We start from the raw sequence: 18,762 nt of genomic DNA, 5'->3' as shown, positions 1-18,762 counted from the left end.
AATTATGTACTGATGTTTACAATATAACATATACAAATATTTGTCAATCACGTAGAATACAATTGATAAGATTTTGTTTTAAATAAAAGTCAGTCCAAGGTTTTACGTAAATTCTAATTTAATCTTACGAAAAATTAATTATCCAACTATTGAAAGGTTAGAAAATAAAATGACACTTTTAAACTACAGAATTAGATCAGTAACACCTTAATAATCTATAATTGTCCTTGACCGTTGACCGTCAATTAATATTTTTTTATTTTTATAAAATACAATTAAATAAGTAATTACACTAATCACTAATTTACCAATTAAACCAGAAATAGCTTCGGTTCTTCTCGAAATAGACTCAATCGTTTAATAAGTAATAAATATTATCTAGTTATAACTTTATAAGGTTGTCAAAGTGATGGACGTTTCAATCGTCTTTCGGGATATTTCAAGGTAAAACACAACAATAAGCAAATATAACGAACCATTACAATTTAGACATTTCCTACATTATGATATATATATATATATATAATTGGATGAACACGGTGAAAAATCGATTTTCCTAAAACAAATATCGTTATGTACCTAAGTGCTCTATTGCGTATTGGATATAATGATGGTGTCATCGTGACGCGTTGTGTTTTAGTGAGTTCATGTCTATGTCTATATATATGGTCATAAAGAGCGTTGCGAATTGTTATAAATATCTACGCTGTGAAGAGTTTGGGGTGAACCATCTAATCGACAGCGATCAACAGTTCAAAATGATATATTTGGCTATTTGTGTTTAACGAGGACGGGCTAGAACCATTTAATTCGTGTACGATAGGTCGTACTTTACAACAATTTCTTGTAATAGGTACACTATTATAAGTACAACTTTTTCATACTCATATCATCAGTACTCATATAAATACTGCACCATAAAGCATACAGAGGTATTATCTGCAAAAAAAAAAAAATAATAATGGTGAGAAAGCATAAACAACCCAAGATGAGTGAAACGCTTTGTCTCTAAAAACGTAATAAAAGCAAAATTCGATAAATCTCTGGAATGTCATCATATTATCGTATTGAAGACATAAACGTGAGCCCCAAAATGCATTAATGCTGCACTTCGCTGCGATGTTTAAATAATATACATGTACGTACATCGATCCATACGCATTATCTCGGAAGACACAAATCTCTCGACTTCATACAGTGTATACGTCCCGCGGGGTTCTTGCGTCATCCGAGTAGGTGTCGGGTGGGTAGTAAACAGTAATAATAATACGTCAATATTATTTAAATAATAATAATAATATTCATAATGATACGCAGCAGCAGCAGCAGCAGCAGCAGCAGTACGTGTATTACACTGTCACAGTGCCACCACTATGAGCTACCCATTTACAGACAAACCGTGTTGTACACACGTTTCCGCCGTCCGCCGTACAGCAACCGTGTCGAAATTCCACAGAATTAGAGGTGCCCTGCCCTTTTCATAAAAATTATATAATATTGTGTGCACCACGCAGAGCCTGCGACCGGTTTGAACATTTCGGGTGGCTGCAAAGGGAACAACAATGTGTACTTGTCGGGTACCTATATAATACGTTATTGATATTACTATATATACGCAAGCGCACACGTCGAAAAATAAACCAGAAAAATAATAATAATGGTATTATAATATATACACATATAAATCCAAAACTATACATACCCGCGTGTCCTGGAGGGGCGCATTCTTGATTAAAACAACCGGCTAACGACGGGGTTCACCGAACTCATCAATTTCTTTCTTTTCTATCACATTATTATTGTGCGTTTTAACTTTTAGTTACGTGCCGCCGCATCGTCAAGCAATTATTGTTCGACGATAATTGTGTCTGTGTACAAAATATGATATGTATACCTACCAATCATTATTGTCTGCTCCGAAATTCGGTGGTATTGCTACTTATTGCTGCTGTATTGTTTCTTGTTAATCCTCCGCAGCTCGCGAGTGTATCGTAAAATAAGCAAGGCTGGGCATTAACGAGTTAAAAAGTTAATTAATTAAGTTAATTTTAACCAAGTTACTTTTATTTTCACATGTAACTTCTAACTTACCTAATTTATTTATTTTAAAGTTCGGTTAATTTATTTATTTTTCATTATATAAATTCCGTAGATTTAAAATTATATTTTGATTTTTATATGTGTAGTGTACAAAAAAAATATAATCACCTAGAAAATCAAATACTTTTTATGTTATTAGTTATTTTATTCTATATTCTAAATAAGTTCTAAATTGTAAACTGTCACAAGTGTTTTGCATTATTTGTGTGTTTGAGATTTCAATAGGTATTAAAATAACGTAATAAGTAATAACTAATAAGTTCCACTATCCATCAGTAAAATGTATGAAACGATTTACGAGCTAATAACTTGTAAGTTGTAAGTAACAAAAATTCATTAAAATAATTTATTGGTTTTGTTGAATTTTTTAGTTGATTGAAGTTTATAAGTACCTACTGTATTAATACGATGACATACATTTTTAAAAAAATAGTAAGATTTCTTATTATGTTATTTGTTGGCTTTAATGAAAAGGTATGATCATTAATTTTACATGAAAAAAATTAACTTATTTTTAACTAGGTAAGTTAAGTTACTTTTTGCAAATAAACTTTTAACTTTAAACTTAACTTAAATTCGTCTATATTAACATTACTTGACGAGTTATAAAAATTAGTTAACTTGCTTAGCCTTGGAAATAAGTACCTGAATGATTAAAGGTAATATTACTTGTTTACGCACTCTGGTTAATGAGATAGGGGCCTGCAGGTAGACAACGACAATAGATATTATATACCTACCCTGCAGTCCGTATAGGTTGGATTTTTTAGGGTGGGTTTCGAATTTAGTGTTAAATATTTTTAGTTTTTACTTTACAATCGGGTACTCATTTTCCAAAGTATAGTTGCACCAAAATTAGAAAATTTTTAACTCGGCCAATTCCAGTGGTGTGCTGATGGACCAGCGAGTGTTTTCGTTGACTGTTTCGTTTATACCAGGGGTTTCCAACCATTTTTATTCTACGTCCCCCTTGTAAATTATCAAAATTCTAGTACTCAATAATGACGTGATCGGATACAGTATATGTATAGGTAAGTACCTATTAATGTATTATTGCGTAGTCTCACCGACCGCATTGTGATTTGTGTGTACCACACCTTTTCGCACAAGTCATCGTAGAGGAATCTTCTACATACCTATATATTATATTTATATACATTTCTACTCCGACGCGCTGACGGTTTTTTATCGTCGCTTCTGGTTTCCGTTCTTATCATTTACCAGTCAATTGTAGACGATTTCTAATTATTCACAACCCGGTGGTCCGTCTGTCGGGCATAAATAAAGAGAAAAAAAAACTAAAAGAAATCGTCCAGTCGTAAGTGTCCATAATATATTATAACCCGTGTCAATTTTATAGTAAACAACGTTTGTAAATACGGTTTTGTTATTTACACCGAAATAAAATAAACTCCGGCTTAATTTGATATTAATATCAGCATTATTGCTAATATGTATACACTTTGTTCCGGAGAAAATCTGATCATATTATATTATTACTCGCCTACTTAGTGTATTATTATATAGGTGCGAATAGTACGTAAAAGATATTTTTCGGTACTCACAATAATTATTTATAATGATTCTATGCTCAAAAAAAGTGTCGGTAACATGTACTCGTACACACAAAACCGAAATGTCTATTATTATCGGCGGGAGAACAATTGTTTTCTCACGGATTATGGTTTTAGGCGCAACATTTACGACATTATTACTATTTTATCTGTATATATGAATTCGCTGCCAAAACAACAATATTATGCCGCGACTGTCTTCCTCTGCCCTTGGGCTGTTTAATGTCTTATAGATTCATAATATTATAATTTAATACCATTATTATTAATGATGCAAATAACAAAATTCGGTGGAACATATTTCTCAATGTATGTACCGGAGTAGTCGTTTTGGTTCGAATACTACCTTGAAAAACATAGTATTTGACTACAGCAGTTGCGGGAGCGTGTGAGAAAAAACTCTCCAATTTGAGTATGCATAGTATAAATGTACCTATAAGACAATAAAAAAAACTGAATCAATTTTGCATACCAATTTTTTAGTGTACTGTTTTATACTGTGTATGTTATTTTTTATAGACGCCTTTTCAAGGTATAAATCTGGTATGTATGTGTAACGTAATGTACACCATCCGGTCTTGGGCTTTTAGCTGCAATTGATTTAAATTTCGCTTCCCCCGCGATCCAGTGGACACTACAAGAGCCAAAAATCGGTTTTCGAAAGAAAAAACACATCCCGGCCTTGGACCATGAACTCCGCGAAAACCTGTTTCGACTGTTTTTTATTTCGAACATATTACGTGGGATACGTTTCGAACAAGTCGTCTGCCCGCCGGTCGTCGGGCGATACATTTTTAAAGCCTTACCACCTACCTATACCTGCCTATACCTACCTACCTAACCATACTTAGTTGTCATGCGTGTTTTACGGATTGCTGAGAGCTAAAATATCTAATACAAAATAACTTTGGGTTCAGTGGACGACGATCGCGTCCTCATAGCTCTCTATTTTTTCTTGATATATTCGGTCATATCAGGTGTCCAGGTCTCTGATAATAAATATTATAAACTGAAAAATATCTTACCTAAGGGCTAACTTGTGACTCACGATCCGATGTGTTGATCTTGTCAATTAGAAATCATTTTCCGAAAAGGTACAAAGGAATTTCTGAAAGTTTAACCACTCGGAGCCATCATGTGCAGTCCTGTAGACAATACAACAACACACTATTATGTGTCGTAAATATATCATACTATTTACCCACTGAATATTGAAATTCTAGCTCATCTACTATGATATACTCTGGAGATATGAGCTATTGATATGACAAGAAATGTGCAATATTATAGTTGAAATAAGACACCATACTGGCATACTATATAGGATATAAGATGTGACAAGAGAAATTTAGTGTTTCGGCCAATACTAAGAATGTCAAGTTGTTAATAATTTGAGAACTCCTATGAATGTATAAAACCAGGAGTCTGGTAACATATTTATAGATGCAAGGTGAAAACAACTAAATAAACTTTAAAACTTATTTTTATGAAATTGTTGTTCTCGTTGACTCCGGTAAATACGTTATCATTAAAAATAAATTTTAATAATTTGTTATAATTTATAGTACATAACTGAAAACACTCAACTGACAAGTAACAAAATATTTTTAAAGTATTGAGTACGAACAAGGTTGTTTTAAATCATTATTATTGCAACTTAAAAAATATTTGTATTGTTATCAAAAACAATAATTTATTAACCGAGAAACAATTTCATCTTAGTTTCTTAGAAATTAGAATGCATAATAAATTATAAAAAAGACAATTATTTTTATAGTTTATTGACTTTTCATCAAGTTAATACGAATAATGTAATAATCCCACTTTTGTTGTTTAATATGCAACTTTCTAGTGTTGTTAAAATTATTAATTTTTAAAGTATTCCTGTAACGGTTAACCATAGTAAATACTTCTTCTCAACTGTATATTTTTAATTTCGGCTTATAATTATAAATACTAATAATCGAATCTCGAATAAAATTAACAAACTCCACTTCTATGTTATTCACTACATTTTTGTACAGAAAAAAAAATGTCTGATACATGTTATTATATTTATACATTTTACACACCATATAATACAGTATACACTATATACATTAATTGTATACATAATTTGACATATGACCACTGTATTATTATAAACGTAACCGAAAACCATGTCATGTACTATATTACTTACCATGTACATTGTACCTACAATATAAATCACAATTAATAATGATACAGCGAGCAAAATGTAGATAATTATTAAATCAACACTATTCGATTATGGAGTTTTAAATGTTTTATAATACTTCTGAGGTCTGACGCCACTATTTATGGATTATCAGCCGTTGTGAGTTTACAATGTACTGATATACGTTATCGGGTTTGATATCTCTTGTAAAGCCCGACAATATAATACAATAATACGTCGTTAAAAACGATTTTATCCAGTGGCAATAAGTACCTATTATATTTTGTATATTACAGACTACAGTTTAGACGTACGATAAAAGACCAAAGAAACGAATGAAATATAATAAAAAAAAAATCTGTCACCAACGGACAGACGACTGGTGCATTTTGCACTACTACTAAATTTTCAGTACAATCAAAATATATATTATATGTGTTATTATATTAATATTATGACCGTGCAGCTGACAATGGGAGATTTTTCTTTCGTTTCTTTTATTCATTTCCTCCGCCGTCTTGTCCGAGTGACACACATGCGACATATGTAGGTAGAGTGTCCAATACACGACGTGTTATATAGGTAGGCAACTCGATATAGTGATAATGGGCACCGACAATATCGTCTCCCATTGGTCACGTTTACGGATTTTTTTCGAGTGCTTTCCACAGCTCGCCAATTTTTTTTTCGCTTCACGGTCAATTATTACATATACCTAGTTAATATCACATTATAGTACCTAAATAGGCACAACACCTCACATTGTTATTATACATAATATATATCTATTGGAAGGCGTTGTTTGTATACGGTCCACGCGGGACGACGATTTTTGCGTACCGAATTGAAAATGCATCTTGTTCAAATAGATCGTTCCGCGAAACGGGATCGAGTGCAACGTATGGGTACAATATTATATTATATACAAAAATAATATACCTAAGCTACGCACACACACACACACACACACACACACACACACACACACACACACGCATATGAGTGTGGCGATAGTAAAATAATATCGGTTGTAGATTCTCAGAACATATAATATTTATCGCTGCGGACGTTTTTTTATTCGCTTTATTTACAATATAATAGTATTATTATACGCTGCAGTTTTATTGTCTCAACGCGTCCGTCGTCAGGAAAAAATAAAATTCAACGAATATTTTTTATTATTATTTTCTTTTTTTTAGGACGTCGAGGGAATAATAATAATAACGATAGTGATAATAAAAACGGGAAACGAGCCTGCGGTGGCTGCAGCGCGTGTATACGAATAATTATCGAACCAAAACCTGTCCGAACTGTTTTCGAAATTATATCATAATAATGATAATAATTATTAAAGTCGGCGGTCATAATAAATGATTTATACAACGATAACAATTAGCAGGAATCGGCCTAGTTTTTGGTCGGCCGCACGCGACAACGAGTGCCTACCTACTGCGCCCGGCGTAAGTAAACGCAAAACCCCGTTAATTGGCGGTCAAGTTCGTAATGATTGTCGTCGTTTGTTGTTTTTATTATTTTTTTTTTATTAATAATAATACCGCCAAATACAATTAGAAGTCGGATGTTACATCTCACGGCTGCACGACCAGCTGGCCTGGGCGAGCTTGTGCCAAAATAAACGCATCGAATCCGATTCAGATAGGTCTGTACCAATAATTCGTGTGTTATAATATGCTGCCTTGTACCATTGATTGACTATACAATTGTATATATTTTAATCAATGCTGGGCTTGAACCTACGTACACGCGTCAATTAATATTTAATAACATTATTGATTATCATTATTGCATTTGCGAATTGAAACAATTATCTGCGCGAATTTATGGTGAGTCATACACGTAGACACTTACGTAATTTAAATAAATCGCTTTATGTCAATAACAATATCGATGCGATTTCAAGTACTATTACACTATAATATTATTATCTCGATAATAGCATGTTATCTCGATCATTATTCTGTCGTTGGAATACATTCAAATGGGTTTGTGCCATGTCATATTTTTATTATACGCTCTCGACGTGTACTGAATTTACGTAGGCAGGTTGGTAGGTAAATTGAACCATTATTGTATTTCACGTTAAGTCCAGCCGCAGAAATTGGTTCACATGATATAATGCACCATTAAAGTTCGAAATGTTGATACACCGCTTGGCAGGCCATTTTATCGTTGAAACGAATTTAAGTATTCAACCGATTTAGGCAATTAGGTTTACCGTATGGAACTATCTATACAGCTCATTCGGTGGAAATTTGACATTAATTGATGTAATATTATGTAATAAATGTATACCTACACTATAAGTCTATACTTAATACAAAAGTGACATTTGCATCGAAACTTTTATGAACACTTTAAGTGCCAATGGTGTAAAAAAGTGAACCTGCATCCGGCGTGGTCCGGAATTAACTTCCGGATTGTGCCAAGTTGTTATTATAAACGTTTTCACATTTTAATAAATAATAGCTATATACAGTTACGATAGGTATAATATATATTTTTTTTACTGTTTTTACTGTTAAATAAAATTATTCCACCCTTCCCCCTTTGGAAAACCCTAAACAAGTATACAAAATATGTTGATTAAAATAAAACTGTACTACCTACTATAGGTAATTGGATTTTATTATTGCTGTATTTTGTGTTTCACTGTGGTTAATCACTTTTTAAAAACGACAAATATTTATTTTATATTATATTTATACAACTATTGGAGGACAAGTGCATATTGTGTGTCCAGTTTCCTTTTTTCATTTACAGATCCACCCCCATGATGAACCTACAGCATTATTAAATTGTAGAATATAATAAATTATTATTAGAACCTACACCCGACTAGATGGCAACAATAATATAATGTATTTAAACGATGCTGTGTTGTTTACTACAGTGGCGTGAGCTCTGTGAGCTTAGCCCTATCAAAAATAATCCAAACGATCCTCCTAAAACAATACATGCTAGAAATATACAGTATTATATTAATTATTCATACTAAATATATTTATTAAATTCGAAGGATTTTACTATTAAAAAAAGATGCTTGGTGTAACTCGGTGTATGTGAGTAGGTATACCCTTGATCGGGAATATACACCTAGGTACCTGATTGAATATGTGTCTTATAGTTAAAAGTCTTCCGAAGATGCAATGATTTTTGTATTTTGTAACTTCGGTATCAATGATTTGCCGATCTTATGTGTTTTTTAATATGTAGAAAAGTCGTTGAAAGCTAATTTTAAGATTTAAGTTATCGACGGTAAGATAGAGTTGCATTAGTCGATTGCAAGAGTCGCAGTTTAGTCACCCCTGCAGGTAAAAATAATGTTCGCGCATTCAAGTTTTTTCTTGATAATCGCCATGCAGTACCGATACTACTGAAGGTACGACCCTCTACCGGAAAATATTGTAAATTCGTTAATTCTTTGTGACGTATGTACCAATGTTATCAAAACACATACTTCATAATATTATCATTATAAACTGCGATCGGACATGTTTCTTGCATGCGACGCGAACTGCCGTTATGTGATATCAGTTTGTGTCGTGGAAATCGTGTTTGTCACCAGCTGGAGGAAACGATAATAATAATTTTTATTACTCGCATTTGCTATGATATGGATTTTGATACTAGGACAACACGTTTACTATAATATGTACGTCAATAAAAAAACACATGACGCACTAAATTCTCTGCGTGTCGCCCGTTTGTCGAATTTCTCTGTTATTGTGATTCGCGAGTACAATCGTTGCACATAAATACGAGCGGTTCACTTCGAGACGCTCTACATTTCGAACGTCTAATAACACCGCGAGTATAAGTCGAATTCCATGCTGAATCGGTTCAATCAACACTCTAACATTTCGGCGGTTTCGGCGTGCGACTTATGCTGTAATATCATGTTATGTTCAACTGCACCTGCAGTGTTATAATTTAATAGTATTATGGTATTGATGGTGTTCTCCCGTCTGCCCGTCATCGATAAGACAATAGACTGATGACTCAATTCGGTGATGAGTTAAATTAACAGACGTCTCTCGATTAGGTAAGGTTTTCATCTAAATAGCTCTACTTCGTTTTATTTTTTGAACTTATCGTCTAGTTTTCACCGCGAACTTATGCCTGAGATTATTATAATATGACGTATTTACCTGCATGCAAGTGATTAAAAAAATTATTCCGTTACTGTGTATGTCAAATAATACGAGTATTTCAAGACGATTAGGTTAGCAAGTTTATACAGTTGCGTTAAAAAGACCAGTTGAATTTTAACAGCGAGTTGATACTTGATCAATAAACTTATATTACATAATAATATATATATATATGCTATTAAAGGTTTCCAATTCAAATAAATCTGCCAAGAGCCTATAAAATGTATTACATAATTAACGGCATTGTCATTTGTGAACGTTGTTCGCACATTGCACACATATTGTAAAATGTGTATACATTTGACATACTATTATGACCTATGACATTGCAATATCTAACGTCACGGTGTTCATCACCGCCGTTACTTGTATGAAATGTGCATTAGATTCTCATCATAATAATTCCGTTCCAACATATTATATATAATATTCGTACCGTTATTATTTGAACGTTGTGCATTTGGTAGGCTGTAATGTTTATAATTTTATTTACTCGAATGACTGCATTCTTGCGAGTTTGTGACCAGTTTGCTTGAGCGAGAAAGAGGAGAGAAGCCGTCTTAATTGAACTTGATTTTTTTATCTGTTCCATATATAATATTCCCACTGCATTTCTCACTAATTGAAAATTCATTTTTTGTACACCTATTATACTATAGGCTTGTTGGAATAATAGTCTCTGTATAAAGTCTTAACGACTCAACCGATATCATTATCGTAATATACTGATTACTGAAGTGTGAAAAAGGGTGTTGATACAAAACACAATACTTTAAACAGGATTGTGTAACGAAAACAAAAACGATACCAAGAATAAATAATGACAAATACTTAATTACCTATTCACTATTATACTACTTATAATTTATTCTTATACCAATACAAATTTCAATTATTGACAGTTTAGAAGAGCAATTTATATAAAAATATATTTTTTCATCGGTTACTGTAGGTAGGGTTAGAACTTAGAATACTTGTTACAGTATTGTGAGTATGTGCTGTGAGAAACTAATGTATATTTTAATAATAATTTCTAATTCTAATATTTCTATTTGTCTAGGATCCAAACATGCCACCTGGCGTTGCAGTGTCCCCGAGTTCGATTTCATCGGGATATGCAGCTTGTTCATTGATCAACGTGGACAGACAAGATCAACAACAGCCTCTCCGTGGTAATTTCCCGGAAAATATGGATTCGCATATGGGAATTAGTAGCAGCAGTAGTAGCAGTAGCAGCAGCAGCAGTAGCAGCAGCAGCAGCAGCAGCAGCAGCAGCGCTAGCAGTGTAGAGAGTGCTGAACTTTCAGACAAGGATCAACTTCAGGTGCAGTCCTGTTATAAAGGCTTAAAAACACAGGTATCTACTACATTTATAAAATACATTTGACATTTTCAAAACTCTGTCAAGGCAAAATATATTTTCAAAAATAGTTTTAGTTTGTTTATAAGATTATTCAATTTTTTTTTTTATATAAGATTTTATTAAAAATAATGAAAAAAGAATAAGATCTTTATAAATCTGTTTAAAGAAACACTTTAAACCAACTAAGCTAAAAATATAATACTTACCTGCTGTTGAATATATTTTTCTATTCTCCTGAACACTATAGGAAGGTAGGCGCATAATCAATAATTATATTTTATTTATTGAAATAACAACTTAATAACATTTTGAAAATTCACAACTACTTTTCAGCATTTATTTTTTTACAACACATACGTAAATACGTAATTATTATATGGCAAATGACTGGATGTCAGTATGAGGTACCAACGTCAGCACACTTAAATATTCATCTAAATGTAATCAAATGCGCATTTTTGATTAAACTATATTACAATAACGGTCGTAAATCCATTAAAAACCTTTTTTGTAATGGTAGTTGTCGCTTGTCACACAAGTAACAATTAAGTATACAACTAGAGTCTAGAAGTGTTTTCTTAGTTAAACATTCAAATTGATGTTAGCAAGTTAATTTATCTTATGCATGTCTTACTTTATAATATTCGTTTAAAAAAAATATCAGTACAAACTTGTTAGTTGTAAAACAAGGTTATGTAGTTCAACTTATAATAATTCGTATTCATAAAACGTGTACATATACAGTTTATTCATTAACTGGACTTATTATCAAATTATTCTATATGAATATATTATAAAATATGTATTGAAATCAAAACAAACGAGATTGTATATTATAATCGGTTATAATACAGCGCGTAATAGTTATGTCGAATTGTTGAGTATGTTCATGCAGACTATTCAATGCCGGTTTGGGATTATATTATATTTTAATGAAAACTCGATACGTTGGGATTATGCGTGTCAAATGTTTAAAGAATTAATTTTAGTTCACTAACACCATAAACGAATAAGACAATCGGTATTATCTGCTAAATTTATAGTATTACTCGAGTAAAATATTACCTGTAGTGTACGATTACATGTCTCTCTTAGTTACAAGCCTATACTGGCTACCACCGATAACGCACTGCTTGGTGCGTGTCGTAAGACGCGTAGGTACACTATACCGTATACCACGTACTGAATTTATGTGGTATATATTTAACGCGATTTTATTTTTAATTATTTTTGCAACCATCTCTTTTGATAGTTCATTTATAATGATTGTCAATAATTATCATGATAACTACAATTTGTCTATATTATGTGGTTCGCTGAACCCTTATGTGATCAATTAAAAAATTCCTAGACAAAGTTGTCATTATAATATTATAAAAGATATTTATAAACTATAATCGATTCATTGCATGCAGGCATACAAATTTATTGTTAAAGTGAACTAAACAAAGGTCGTGTGTTAATCGTGACATTTTATTTTAGCCATTAATTAACAAAGAAAAGACTAATAACACTTAAATTAATATACCTGATATACAATATACTATTGTTTTTTTGTTTGTTTTAATGTACGGTATAACTATACCATTAAGTGATAACTGTATCGTTTAAATAAAAATCGTAAATTACAAATGAGTGATTATACATTGCGTGTAATTATAACTTATTTTGATAATATATTATAAAGGTTTGGTTGTATGAAAAATATGTACCTAAATATTTAAATACTTAAATGATTATTACAGTGTTCTTTGAATCTTTGTGTATTTATCAAAATAAAAAATAAGATAGAAAACGTCAAATAAATAATTTTCTCCAATTTCAAATTTTTCTTCGTATACCAGATATAAGCTTATAGGTAAGTTTCTATACGTATCATCTATTATCAATGAAGTTTGTTGTAATTGATTAGCTGAAATAAATTTCAATGAAACAGGATTGTTAATACCTATTTATAATCATACAACATTTCTAATGACCAGGTAATAATAACTAATAAGCCAAAATTAACGCAATAATTTAAAACTGTAATTTCATTAACCTAAATAAACAATCCATTAATTAAATCAAAATAAACATAATTTGTATAGAATTAAGTAATACATAAGAAGAGAGAGGAATCTTGATATGCTAGTAAGAGCATGCAATAATGTGGTATGCTAAATCACCATTATAACGACGTGTTCAATTACCGAAAACGTAAACACATAACAGCAACTCATGCATCAACGTGCTAGTTTATATGAATAATATATAGACATTTTGCATTACTCATTCGTGATAAATGATTGACATGTCGAATAATTTACTGTGTCACTCGAATAAAATAAATTATTACATCTGTGATACGGGCGATTCACATAGGCAACACAACTTACACTGAAATATTGTCGATCACAATAGTGATCGATGTCACCGAAGCTTAGACCTCACCCTATGTTCTCCAAAGTCCAAACCCAAGCCAGCAACTGAAGCTCTATGAAAATATATCTTGCCTCCCCACCTCCCATTATGCACAAATTGTGAAATTGTACAATATTATAATGCCGTCAACAACCGTTACAGGTGTACGTGTGCGGATCGATGGCCAACTTGTACGTGCACAACTCGTCGCCGGAATCCAGCTGGGACCTGAAGTTCACCGGGATCCCGGTCGTGCTGTACGACAGCGGTGAGACCAAGTCCAGGGACAAGCCCCGCATCCAGATCCTTCTGGTGGAGCGCGGCACGTGCTTCGCCCTGTGGCGGGACACGATCGACAACTTGACTTCGTACAAGGTCTCCAGCCAGGGGTTCCACACCATGTGCCTGTCCACCGACCACACCCAGTTGATCGGATTGAGCTTCGACTGTTCGGAAGCCGCCCAGCAGCTGTGGTCGAACATCGAACGGCTCACTTCCGACCCGGAGAACATCCGGCTGTCCGGCCCCGGAAACCGGTCGAAGAGCGCGAGGAAACAGAAACCCAGACCGGCGCCTGTCCGCCGGCTGCCCGACAAGTCGCACATATCGACGCCGTGCTGCTTCGAGCACATCACCAACGTCGAGGTATCCGACCGGTCCAGATACCTGTCGCTGCAGAGTCTCGTGCCAACTCCGGCGATGGTGCCGCTCGACGCACCCTGACCGACTCGGTAAACGTGACCGAGACGGGCGGAGGCGTACATCATAATATAATTATTTTAAAATATAGGGATCTCTGTACATAGTCAGTTTTTTTTCGCAGTTAATATATTATTATTTTTATTTAACTAAAAATTAAAACCAATACACTCGACGTGTGTCTTGCTCCGATAGAACCCTTTTATCCTTTTATAAGTATACAATATAATATAATGTTCTTTATCCTAGTCCGCGCCGGAAAATGTCACATACTGATACTATAATAATATACGGTATTAATTGTAAGTAGTGTTTGTTGTAGTAGGATGTCGTTCATGTCGAACGTGGGAGTAAAAGTTATAACTATGATCCCGTATACTACAATAATGATAATAATATAGAAATGTATTGTTTTAAATATATAAAAATCCAAGTCGTGATATTATGTTAAGCTTAAGAATAGTTATGTCATCGACGGTAAATGAGTGTTGTTCAATGATTGTATACTGTTTAATAAAAATGTATGTTATATGGCACACCTAACTAGTTAGTTGTAAACAACAATAATTATGATTCTTGAACGAAATTATTTAATTATGCATTAGGCCTAAATATAATATTATATTATAATGACTGTCATTAATAAGACATTTTATGAGTTTAGAAATTCTTGTATGTTCGTATCCTTTATTGTTGCCTACATAATATTATAAAATATATTCCATAACCACTTATGCTTGGGTAAATTCTCTAAGTTATGTTATATATTATTACCTGTTATGTAATTGTGTTAATTTATGACAATTTTTTTTTCTTATACACTTCATGCTTTTACTTTTAATTTTAATAGAATAATTGTATTACATCTATCACCCATATAAATTATTTTAATTAAATATTGTTTTTTTTTTAATTTATTAATAAATATTAAGACTAAAATATGTACACTATGTACACCATGTAACAGTAATTCGTAATTATTACTTTATAGTATTTATAAATATAAGTAATATATATATATATGTATATCTGTTGTTATACCTAATAATATAAATTTATTTATACAAATTATGAAATTAGACTTTGAATTTATTTCCCAACAATTGTTGTAAGGAACTAGTTAGTGAAATCAAAATGTTTTGCATACAGTTTGTATGGTACTGGTAAAATTTAAATTTAATTAATTAAAACATGGTGGTGTACTTAAAAATATCAACTAGATATCAAAAGTTACTAAAAAGAAGCAAACTATGGACATTTTGAATGAAAAAATAAATGTATTATAGGTATAGTAGTTAAAGAAGCAGATTAAAGTGAGAGGGACTCAGTCCCAGTACCTCTAACGGTGGTTGAAAAAAGTCTAATACAAATTCCAAAAACAACAACCGATTGGCACTCTAATTTATCATTGATCTCAGACTTCAGTTAACTTGCGACAGTTGTGCATTGTAAACTCGTAGACAATTCTGTATTTTGTTAATTTAGTTTAATATCTTATTCTACCCGTATAAAAAATAAAAATTCAATTTTTTAGTGACACATGTTCACATTGATATTTTAATATGATTATATGAAGTCTGAATTGTCATAATAGCTTACAGAGTTTTAATTGGTGTAGGTATACAATTGTTTTTATAAAATATCTGTTTCCTTATATTTGAAAATTCTGTTGTTACCTAGTAAAAAGAGCTGTAACATTTGGAGAAAAAAATAATATTTAAATCATAAAATAAATAAGTGGGAATGGTAATTTAATAAAATGTAAGTAGATATTTTCTTGAGAACGAAGAGAGCGTTTTGTTTTTTACTCATTTAGGTCGATCAAACCCTTAACCCCCTCAAGTGAAAACTAAAATGACGCCACTGGACTTACATAGTTACACTTACAATTAAAAAAAAAAATCATGAGATGAAATCTATATATCATACCAATTTTATGAATTTTATTCTATTTAAATGTGTACAGTAGAGAAAATAAATTAATCTTAAATATTTCAACTGTTATATGTATTTATTTTTTCTACAATATGTTCAGGCTTTTAAGTTAAAAATTTATATGATAAATTACCTGTCTACTCGTATTATAATACTATCTAATCCTGATGGATGCAATTTGTGCCTAATGCCTTCGATATTGTTATAATTATTTAATAATCCAATGGTATCTATCAGTGGCACCGAAGTTTTTAAAATGTGGTTGGGCAATTTCAAAACTTCGAGGCCTCAATATCTTAATTATTTAATATAGAAGTACCTACCCTAATATATATTTACTCATAATCAATCATGGTGACATATATTTAATGAACCCATAATAAAGTTATAATGTAAATAAATGTGGCCGACTGGCCAATATTTTTTTGTCAATGGTTATTGCTTACTAATTGTGTATTTTCAAATATAGCATTGATAATATATTTATATTAAGCCACGTCAATGACAAGAACTGTTAGAAACGTCGTCCTGGTCAATAGTAAAAGTCTGTGTAAAGGAGAGCACACGACTATTTTGTAACAAATATAATTATAATTTATAACATAAGTAAAAGTGATTTTTTTTAAATAATATTAGTAAACATTTTACAGTTACGTTGGCAAGTTGCCTATTTCTGATAATAAAAGGCGTTGAACAATAATGTTAGGTTAGACAAACCAAAACTAACCCAACGTCAAAAAGCATACTTGTAAGAGTATTCAGGTATTAATACATTCAATGTTAATGATTATAAGGATTTGAAAAAAATTCCCTTTATTTATTTTGTGCTTATATTTAAGTTATTAATGAGTTTTTTTGGTAAATCTTAAAAAAATTCAGTAGAAACTATTAAATATTAAAACTAAATAAATCATAAAACACAAAAATAAATACATATACCTCATACAGTAAAATAATAGAGCACCTACTTAATATGTTTCTGGCCATTACAAAATCAACAAAACAGTATTGAAATATATATTTTGATTAGTATGATTTATTTTTGTCAATCACAGTTTATTGGCACATATTATATTAGACATTACCTAAACTACCTTATAACATTCAGTCGAGTGTCATATTCTATACCTCACCAGTACTTGTTATATCATTATACACTCTTAAGTCGCATACTATATTTACCATGACGTCTGAAGACAAACCCGTTATGCAGTTGTTGGAGGATGAAAACATGCAGGAAGTATTTGAAGAGCTCTGATCTGCAAAGTTTGGAATACCGGCTAAAATGCCGACGATGATTGGAACCGGGCTGACGATTCGAAGATCTAAGTCAATGCCGAACATGGCTACGATTTACCACCGTCCTGCTGCAGTCGACTATCAGATCGATACGCCGTTGATAGTCTCGGCCAAGCAGCTCTCCAGCCTCCGTAACCTGTCCGACACCCATGTGCTCGGACTAAACGAATTGCCAACTATAGCCCGCAGGACGAGAAGATGTTTGTGGTGAACTACGCAGGGCCGAAGTTCCGACACTATATGTCACTGGTGGGTGATGCTGTGAACTCGCCCATAGTGGCTACTCCCAAGAAAATGGTCACCTCGTGTACATCGTCGGACGTCCGGGAGAGTAACGAAGTCAACGGCCGTTCTATACGGAGGCGATGCTCTTCCGCGCCAAACATACACTCACGTCTTGGACTGGTCGAAAACTCGGAACCGGATACCCGTGATAGTTGCAGTGACGTAGCAGATCAGGAGGTGGCTGCGGACCCCGTCCAACCCAAACGGCGTCGCAAAATGTGGAGGCGGACGAAGTGATTCTTCCGACGCATGTTTTGTTGCACCGTTTAGGGTGACCTGTTTATTGCTGTACGTTTTTTAGCCTTCGTCAGTCAACCAGTTCCGCCAACCACGTCGACCAATGACGTATAATATTATAATAGCATAACATGTGTAATATATATGTCATATAATAGCAGGACAAAATCTTGCTATAATCCTCGTCGACATTTTAGCTGGTGTGTCAAACTTTACAGAACTGAGCTGAATTGTCTTCTGGTTTTTAGCTGGTTTTCGGTTTAATCGAAATATGGTGATCTCGTTGTTCGCGATTTAGTTGGAAACACGCCGGACCAGCCAACCGATGCGACCCTCAGCGAAGCTGTAGCAAATTTGGAGATTGGGGATGTTCAAGTGTACAACACCGTTGAATAAAATCATCCGATTTTTTTAGTACAGCAACCAAAAGTTTTATTTTACCATAAATGTAAGAAAAAATCAGAAAAAATGTCAAAACCCAATTGAGGTCGTAGGAGAACCGAGTCCAGTACATTG

The 18,762-nt window shown here is 32.8% G+C and overlaps 1 protein-coding gene across 3 annotated transcripts in view; it reads left to right on the top strand.

Annotated features, from left to right (window-relative positions):
* LOC111030197 overlaps nt 1-15,232 on the top strand; it is a 35,191-nt gene extending 19,959 nt beyond the window's left edge. Inside the window, exons 1-3 of one of the 3 annotated variants that reach the window (XM_022309593.1) lie at nt 9,795-9,916; nt 11,086-11,382; nt 13,954-15,232. In XM_022309593.1, the coding sequence (XP_022165285.1) occupies nt 11,095-11,382; nt 13,954-14,514 (849 nt within the window). In that variant the 5' untranslated portion in view covers nt 9,795-9,916; nt 11,086-11,094 and the 3' untranslated portion in view covers nt 14,515-15,232. Of the gene's footprint in view, nt 1-9,794; nt 9,917-10,933; nt 11,013-11,085; nt 11,383-13,953 lie in introns of those variants that run through there. The other 2 variants (XM_022309592.1, XM_022309591.1) reach the window with 2 other exon arrangements.
* Nucleotides 15,233-18,762: the final 3,530 nt, after the last annotated feature.

The sequence above is a fragment of the Myzus persicae genome, unplaced genomic scaffold, assembly GCF_001856785.1.
Source record: "Myzus persicae strain clone G006 unplaced genomic scaffold, MPER_G0061.0, whole genome shotgun sequence".
NCBI classification, from domain to species: Eukaryota; Metazoa; Arthropoda; class Insecta; order Hemiptera; family Aphididae; genus Myzus; species Myzus persicae.
Note: the sequence above shows the minus strand (reverse complement) of the source record. Positions and strands in the feature narration are given on the sequence as shown.